This window comes from Callorhinus ursinus, unplaced genomic scaffold (assembly GCF_003265705.2).
Source record: "Callorhinus ursinus isolate GAN/ISIS: 27379988/994484 unplaced genomic scaffold, GSC_fseal_2.0 scaffold57, whole genome shotgun sequence".
NCBI lineage: Eukaryota > Metazoa > Chordata > Mammalia > Carnivora > Otariidae > Callorhinus > Callorhinus ursinus.
Window position 1 is genome coordinate 2,071,392 of NW_027397119.1, and position 9,585 is coordinate 2,080,976.

Below are 9,585 nucleotides of genomic sequence, written 5' to 3' on the forward strand. Positions count from 1 at the left end.
CACCTACTTCTGTTAGTGGACACAACATTCTTTCACATTCCCTGGTGAAAACTTCTGATGAACAATATTTCTTGCCTGAAATCTTACAGAAACATTATTGAGCGTTCTGCTGGCATTGCTCTCTTTTTGCTCTATTCCAAGAAAATACGGACTGAAGTGCACCTTTAATGACCTTGCCCTCCTGGCTTAAGTACTGACTTCCTGTGGCCTATAGCAATAGATTCTAAACTCCTTAAGCCTTTCCTTTATTTAGCCTCAGTTTATCATTTTCATCCCTGTTGCTTGCTCCCCAGTCATGCAGAAATACTAGCCGTTGCTTCACACATCTCACACTTTCTTTAGCTCAGCACCTTTGTTCAGTCTGTTACCTCTGCTTAGAATCTTCCCTACCCTTTTATATATCAAAATTATGTTCATGCTTTGGACCTTCGCTCAGCTGCCACAACCACAAAACCATTCCATTTTCCCTCACTCAGAAGTTACCCATTCATTCTTTTCATTTAACATGTCAGTGAGCACTTACTGTTCATATAATATCCATCCTCCAGGTCTTTCAGTTTAATAGGAGAACACAGATATTAAATGAAGTACAATAAAGTGTTATAAAGGCTTTAATTAAAGCACGTGAACACCTGAAACTAATATAATGTTAATGTCAGCTGTACCTAAAAAAAAAAAAAAAAAGTATGTGAAGGGTATGATGGAGGGCAAATAGAAAATATTGAGTTCTGAGAGACCTGGATGGCTCAATTGATTAAGCATCTGTCTCATGATCTCAGCTCAGGTTTGATCTCAGGGTCAGGAGTTCAAGCCCCAGGTTGGGCTCCACGCTGGGCATGGAGCTTTATATATATATATATATATATATATATATATATAAAGTTCTGCATGGCGACAGAGTTATTAAGAAAGGCTTTAGAGAATGAGTAGGTGACAGGCAAGAGAGTAGGAGATTTTGAGGCAGGCTTTGTAAGCAGAGAAGCAACATACACAAAGATTCAGGGCATAAAACAGTTTGGTGAGCACAGAACTGAACGCTTTGTTATGGTTAGAGTGTAGAGTGGGGCTGGAGGGAGGAGGGGTTTGGGGCTAAATATGAGGCTGGAAAGGTAAGCAAGAGCCAGATGTTAGAAGCCCATAATAAACCATGCTAATGGTTAGACTTTGTAGAGGGCAGTGGGGAGACATTGAAATGTTTAATGTTGAAGTGTGGTCAACTTGGTGTTTACAGGCAGTGCTAGGGAGATTGGAAGAAACTGGAGGTAAAACTGTCAGTGGGAAGATTATCCCTTGAGTGTAAGCAGTGGAGCCTAAGGCAAGAAGAAAGACAGTCAGGAAACAATAAGACTTGGTTGATGATTGTTGGGCCAGGGGGAGGAAGTATGAAGAAGTGTCTCCTATGAATTTTAGATTTCTGGCTTGAGAAATTGGAGGCACTGCCAAGATAGAACTGGTTTGGGGAGGAAATTAATAAGATCTCAGTTCCGAACATGTTTAATATGAGGTATTCGTAGATAGATATGCTCAGAAGCCAGGCAGAAATATATGAATAGAGCCCATGAAGAGGTCTGGCCTGAAGATACATATGGATGTGTGTTCCTCAGCGTGTTGTGTGGGCAGTTATTAAAGCCATGGGAGTAAGTAAAAGTTGTATAGGACAGAAAGGGGGAGAGAGAGAAGATAAAAGAGCTAAGGAAAGAAATGAACCTCGGAGCTCGCTGACAGTAGAGGGACTGCCAGAGGAAGCTAAACCTCCAAAGGAAGGAAAAGTCAGAGAAATGAGAGAACCAATAAGGAGTCTTGGAGCCAGAGGAGGAGGCAACTCCCAGCAAGGCTGTGATCAGAAGCATCAGCCAGGCAGAAAGGTTGAGTAAGCGGTAGACAGAAAAGAGTTTGTTAGATTTAGCAAATTGGAAATGCTGCTAAGCTTTGCCAGAGTGATTTCAATGGAGTACTCTTGGGGGGTGGAGGAGATGAAAAAGTGATTATAGTTGGCTTAGATAAGTAGATTAAGGAAGTTGATATAGTAAGGATAGTGGGTTGTTTTGTTTTTTTGTTTTTCCACCCCGAAGAAATTTGGCTGTAGAGTAAATACATTAGATGGGGCAGTGGTTAGGAAGAGAAACTTGACTATGCTTACAGACTATGATGAAGAAATCAGCAAATGAGGAGAGGTTGAAAATATGGAAGAGTAATAATAGACAGAATATTCACTCGTTGAATACTCATTCATAGCAAACTATATTTCAGGTACTAATGTATAATGGTGTATAATGTATAATTTCTTGGAAGAGATCCCAGTGGTAGAATTGAGAGTAGTAGGAAAACAATATTCTTCTGATGCTAGAACAGAGATGATATGGATCAGATATTGATAGGTTAGGTTGAGATACTGAGGAAAGCTTAAACCTGTTGATTTTTCTCTGTGAAGTAGGAGGTAAAAAAGAATTGAGGACGGTGACTACAGATTAGTGAAGGTTGAAATTAGCCATTGTGGGAAATGGAGTTTATCAGGCAAAACATTTGGATTACAGAACAGCTTTTAAGGTCTAACTACAGTTGGAACCATGAATCTGGTGACTCCAGACTATACGGAGTCTGCAGTTTTCTCCAGCAGTCCTTCACATCCTGGTAGAGAAGCAAACAAAACAATTGTCAGGGTTGATATTGTGAAAAGACAAAGGATTATTAATGGTGCTGCCAAAGAAGTGGTTAAAGGATTGTGCTATGAGGTCTAGCCTGGAAATGAATGACGTAAATCCAGAAGCAGATGATTGACGAGGAGGAAAGGTATTGGAAATGGTCTCAGATCAAAGCACAACCATACTGGGGGACAGGTGTGAGCCCTGGAAGGGCAGGAGCTTGTGCCCACATTTCTTACGTGACATAGGACATTGTAAGACTTAGGCTGTACCCCTGGGAGGCAGAGACTAAAATGGAATGAAAGTGAAGATTAAGGCCATGTAATCAAAAAGTTTGTTTCGGATAGAGGATCCAAATGGGCGTCACAGTGACCAAAGGTGTGGTTGTTGTACTTGGGATGAAGAATGCTGTTAGCTGGATGTCCTCAGTGAATGAGATGGAACAACTCGGAGTTAGGTAGATGGAAGGAAAAAGAGGAAAGTAATGATTGTCTCTTCTGGGCGGCCATCTACAGTCTTTTTGCCTCTAACTATCTCACAAATATCTCTTGAGATACCTCTCACTTTGTAGTTTATAATAGAATTAGTTATATGATTTCCTCAGTCTCCCTCAGTCTCACATTTACTTCTTTGCCAGTTCTTCTTCCCCCACTAGATTGTAAGCTGTCCAAAGGCAGGTGCCATGTATATTTCATTTATTGCTTTATCCTTACTACCATTGTAATAAAGTGTCTGGCACATAATAAATGCTCAATAAGATTTTATTGAATGAATGAATGAATGGAGAAGGGAGAGGTAGAAAGGAAAGAGGGGTCAGATTGTCAGGAAGGAAAATGAGTCATTCTCTCACACCCCATCCTGGACAATAGGCCTTCCTTTCTGGGCTGGTTCTTTACCCTCATTTACCCTCAGTGTCCCCAGATGCCAGCACAGTGCTCTACTCTAGATGAGTGAGAATCGCTACTAAAAGCATATTTTAATTTTAAAGGATCTTATTTTCATAGTTTATTAATTTGCTTATTAGATAATTTAGGAAAAAATTTATCAACATTATTTGATTCATAAATATACTGAGGTATGCATATTTTATGTCGTATATGATTTTATACTACGTGACTTGTTAGAAACTTCTCTGGAAAAGATAAATCTTTATGACACAATGAACTACACTTCAGATGAAGATCGAACCACATAAGAAAGAGGAAAAGCAAGGGCGGTATTGCTCTGGCTCTGTCTACTGTAGTGTTTCTGACTCTCCTGTCAGTCCTTAGGAAGGCTGTCCGGAAGGAGGGGTAATAAAGCAGCGGCTCAGGCGCCCTCGCCACTCCCTCCCCATTTACTGTATTCTTTACTACATCTGGTTCTCATCTTCCACTTTGGAGAACCGGAGAATCTTTGTCCTCTTCAACTAAATTTATATCCAGCTATCTTTAATCTTGGGCACTTTCTTTTTTAAAAAATTTTATTTATTATTTTTTAAGATTTTATTTATTTATTTGACAGAGACACAGTGAGAGAGGGAACACAAGCAGGGGGAGTGGGGGGAGGGAGAAGCAGGCTTCCCGTTGAGCAGGGAACCCAATGTGGGGCTCGATGGCGGGGCTCGATGCTGAGCTCGATGCTGAGCTCGATGCAGGGCTCGATGCTGGGCTCGAGGCTGGGCTCGATCCCAGGACCCAGGGACCATGACCTGAGCTGAAGGCAGATGCTTAATTACTGAGCCACCCAGGCGCCCCTCTTGGGCACTTTCTTTTCTGGGCAGGAGAACTTGAGGACCCTTTGCTACAGTAGGTTGGAAATTTCACCCAATTCTGACCTATTAGGCTGGAAAGATGAGGCTTCTGGACCGGTTTGAAGGATGTGGTAGTTTTATTCAGTCAAAAATTGCCATTACATCTATGTGTATCCTGGTTAAATAGAATGAATTTTTGTACCACAGTTATCTTTTTCTATCATCTTCTCTGCTGCTTTTGTCATTTTTATCTCTAAACAAAATATCTGACAACTAGGTGACCTGTTAGAATACATTATCTTTTTAAATACAAGTATCATTATAAATGCTTTTCCTCCTGTTTTCTGTATTGTGTATAATTGGATGTATTTGTTTTTATTTTAATGGGTAAAATGCCAACCTCTTTCTGATTTAAATTTCTCTTAGATCACCATAATAAAATGCCTTGTGTATTGTTGTACCCCTTAAGGATGTTTAATGCTGTTGTCTGCTGCATTGCAAGGAATATAATTTGAAATCCTCAGACCCTCTCAGTGGGTGTAATATTACCATTAACATTTACTACATGCTAATAACTGGCCAGAAAGAATTAATGCGAGTTTTCAAAATATCTAAATTATTCCTCAAGACATGCATACAAAGCCAAAGAATCTGGCTCTTCCTCTTTATTTGGCTTATCATCTGTGAACGACCACATACAGTGTTACGAAGACACATAGTATCATAAACTGATGGCAGTTGGAATTGAAAATGAAATTCCATATACTTCTACTCAGTGGCTCTAGGACTAGATGGAAGGATTTTTTTCTTTTTTAATTTATTGAAGTGTGCTTATTTTCTGTAATGTAAATAAGTAAACTTCAGCTCTTTCATCTATAAAGTGAAGATGCTAATACTGCTTCATGCAGTTAAGTATTAGAATACTATTCGTAATTTATCTTGCTTATAATTTATTATTCTAAGTTTAGAAGAGTGCTTTTTCTTTAATATGAAACTAATAAAAACATTTTATATTTATATAAAATGGTTTATGATAAGTGCATATGAGAGCTAATCTACCCTATGCCTCATATAAATTTAGATCTATAGATATATTGTATATAATTATGAAAATTTAAACTTATAATCAAGGCTAATGTAGTACATTCTAGATCAAATAAATGTGTATAACATATCTACAGTTAATTTAGAGCCTCAGAGCTAAAAACCTGTTGTCCTTCATGACTGCTGTCTTCTGATAAACTTCTTTGAAAAATAGTAAAATCATTTTAAAGCCTCTTACTGTAGACACTACTTTTTGCTTGACATTAATACTCAACCAGTGACTATACATACTTCTTAGACTTTTCAACTAATTGTAAAATTGTTGACAGTAGTCATATATATTCTTTTTTTTTTTAAGTTTTTTCATTCTAATTCCAGTATAGTTAACATACAGTGTTAAATTAGTTTCAGGTGTACAATGTAGTGATTCAACAATTCTATACCTTACTCAATGCTCATCATAAGTGCACTCCTTGATCCGGACCCTCACCGATTTTGCCCATCCCCCCGCCAACAGTATTCTCTGTAGTTAAGAGTTTGTTTCTTGGTTTGTCTTTTTTTTTCCTTTGCTCATTTGTTTTGATTCCCAAATTCCACATATGGAGTATTTAGTCACAAAATGTACTTTCCTTGTAAATCTCTATCTAGTCAGAGTATTGGTAATAGCTAACTGAAATGGTTTTTTAAAGCATTTTGTATTTTCTTTCTCTGTAGCTACGACAGTTAGTGAATATGTGCATCAACCCAGATCCAGAGAAGCGACCAGACATCACCTATGTTTATGACGTAGCCAAGAGGATGCACGCGTGCACCGCAAGCAGCTAAATATGTGGAGGATCATGAAGAACATAACCAAAATAATTTAAAGTATTTTTGTGCAAATCATACCTCCCCGTTTTTGTCTGGGTGTTAAGATGAATCTTTCAGAGCTAATGTGCTTTGAATCCTTAACCAGTTTTCATATAAGCTTCATTTTGTACCAGTTTAAGTCGCCTTCTTGCAAACCCCAAATGACTTTGGATAGTCAGATTGCATGTTAGGAGAGTAAATGAAACTTAATGGTTTTTAATGGCTAAAGGTTTTTAGAATTATTTAGTTTTTGTTTTTTGTTTTTTTGGGTTTTTTTGCTGATAAATTGTGTTCAGATAGACTCTCAGTGCCAAATATTGAAGGTGTAGCTTGGCACTCATCAAGATAGACTTGTCACCTGAGGAAAAGTATCTGAACATGTGACTTGTTTGCTTTTTCGTCATTTATGGACATTTGAGATTAACACAATTGTGAACTTTTGTGATTATTTTATTTTTAAAAGTTTGAAGTATGTGTTTTAGTTCTTAGCATTGTAGCTTTCAAATATAATTCTTAAGGTAAATGTAGACATAAACTATTTGAGAAACACTTAAAATTCTTAGCTTATACATTCAAAATGCAACTCTTAAATGTGAAAAAATTGGGGGACAAAATGTGAGTCAGACACTGAAGAGTTCTTTGCTTTATTTTGTTTTGTTTTAATATCTCTGATAGTCTCTTTGCATTACAATGGTATAAATGAATCCATTTAAAAAGTGGTTAAGGATTTGTTTGGCTGGTGTGATAGTAATTTTGAAAGTTGCACATTGCCCGAGGCTTTTTTTTGTGTGTTTTTATTATTGTTTGTACTTTTGAAAAATCTTTGAATAATCTTGCAGTACTATATTTCAAGTTGTTTATAAATTTAAATTCTCTCTTCATAATTGTACACTATCGTGTAAGCATGTTTTTATTCATAGATTTTATTGAAGTTCCAATTGGTCCCCTTCAGAAATTTTTTTGTATTCTTCAAGTTACTTTCTTATTTATATTGTATGTGCATTTTATCCATTATGTTTCAGAGTTTCTGAGAACATAGTACCCTTTAAAAATATTTAGTATACCAATACTTTTCCTGGATTAAAAACATTTTTTTTTAACTTTTTAAAACTTGGGCCACCCTGTATGTGTGTATTTTGTCTTGTTAGAGAGGAAGAAAGGATGTGTGTTGCACTGTACCTGTGAATGTTGACACAGTTTCAATGCATTTGACAGGTTGTAATTTTAGAATATGTTTAAAGCAATGAAAACTGGCCATTACCACAGCCAGAATTTTTATAAGATTAACATTTCTGTTGAGAAGCTTTTAAGCAAAGTACTGTATTCATGCATGAAGATGACAGAGATGGTAACGCTTCATTTAGTTTAAGGAAATAGGCCGAGTTTAGTAAATGCTGTCGTGGAGATGTTTTCCCTGAATGCCTTCATGTTAGTGGTGACCACTTCTTCACAGAATTGTGAAAGCCAAAAGGCCGAGTGGCAGTCACCGTTCAAGGAAGCCACGCCACCCTATAAAACCGTGGGATGGATAATCCTGCCAACGTGAAAACCTCATGTTTGGAGAATACTTACCTTTAGCTGATGTAACTGCTGGTTTTGTCTTCTCATATAAGTATTTTTCTTACACTCATTTGAGTACTTTCAAGTCATTTGTAAAACTTTATAAGGGAAAAAGCATAAACTTTTTTTTCTTCCAGAATGTAATCAGTTATGGTGTCTGAAGGGTAATTTTATCTTGGGATAGACAGAGGGCACCTGGGTGGTCCTTTAAATGAGGGCCAGATACATTGTTTTTACCAGATTCCAGTTACTTACAACTTTTACACTGAGCATCCATAGATTTGTCTCCAGAAGTATGAACAAGTAGAATTGTTCTTGTTGACCATTAGTATCATGTTCATCTTATTATAATATAATTGAGAGGAAATTGTTCTGTAGTTGGAACAGATAATCTCCCTTTTTCTTGCAATCTTTAAAAATACATGAATCTAAAATTCATTTGCTTAACCCCTCACAGTGACTATTAAGCAAAGATTTAAGCTTTTCTTTTCAGTGAATCTCTCTGCTAGAAGGAAATAGCTGAGAAGAATTTAGTGATCAGGGAAATCCGTTATTATTTTATACATGTGGAAACTTCTTGTTTTGGGTATTGTATCTTTTTCCTGTCTAAGTGTTCATATTTTTTCCTGAGGAAACCACTGTGTAAACAACAAGTTTTAATTTTGAATGAGATCATTTCAAAGAATTATGAAGATGATTAGAAGTTTTAATTTTTTGTAATCACCTATGAAATATTCTCTCTCTATTTCTGTTTATAAGTAAATTTTGTACTGATTAAGTAAAACATTTGAATTGAATTGGGAAACAGTAAAATGAAAGGTACATGGGATTCTAAACCTTATTTAGACATTGGTACCAGTTCCCCAGAAGAAAATGTGGGGTAACTTTGTTTTGTATGCTGAGGTTTAGGAATGGTGGATGAAGGGTATTCCTATATAAAGTGCTCAACAATGTGCAATGATTGTAAATTTAGTAAGATATTACAGCCATTTCATGAATGCTTTACCATTTTACATAATACCTATTACAAAACACCTTTCTTGTATCAATATACTTCAGGTGTTGCTGTTAACATTTACATGATATTTATTTTAACCAAAATGTTATTCATATTAAATGTTTTTTCTTTAAAATGAATGTATTATGTTATAACCCACAAATGCGTAATTATCCTATGCCTCATATTTCAATAGTACTGTAATATGGACTTCTTTTGTGAAATACTTTTATTTTGTTATGCTTCAGATACACATACTAAGAAGATTCTGTTGTTAGCTTTGAAAATTGTATAATACCCTAATATAAATAAAAATATAAAATTAAAAAATGGGTACAATAAAATTTTTGTGTATCTGTGATTTTTTTCCCCTCCTAAAGTCGGCCATTGTTTATTTCACTTAACATTTAACCTACAGAAGAAACAGTTACTTGTTCATTTCCATGACTTTACCATTTTGGGAGAGGCCTAAGACTTCAAACAGTTGAGGGTGATAATGGAGCTCTGACAGATGCTAAGTAGTTTAATAAATATGCATTAAACTAAGGTACCTCTTCACATGTTCCTGCTCTTCAGCACATCATTTTCTGTCTTTGAATAAGAGAAGTCCTCTCAAATTATAAGTCCAAAGTTTAGGCAACAGATTCCATTCCTATCACCGTAATACACTGCTAACAATATTAGAAATAGTTTGAATGCTCTTTTCACATAAAAAGTAAAGATTACTTTCTACAGCTGAAATGTTGAGGCTAAAAGATTTT

General features: G+C 36.2%; 1 protein-coding gene across 5 annotated transcripts in view; it reads left to right on the top strand.

Moving 5' to 3' along the window:
- Positions 1-9,168, top strand: part of NEK7 (NIMA related kinase 7) — a 163,904-nt gene extending 154,736 nt beyond the window's left edge. For all 5 annotated transcript variants that reach the window (XM_073884597.1, XM_073884596.1, XM_025855049.2 and 2 more), the window contains one exon: positions 6,133-9,168. In XM_073884597.1, coding sequence (XP_073740698.1) covers positions 6,133-6,243 — 111 coding nt within the window. In that variant the 3' untranslated portion in view covers positions 6,244-9,168. The remainder of the gene's footprint in view (positions 1-6,132) is intronic.
- Positions 9,169-9,585: the final 417 nt, after the last annotated feature.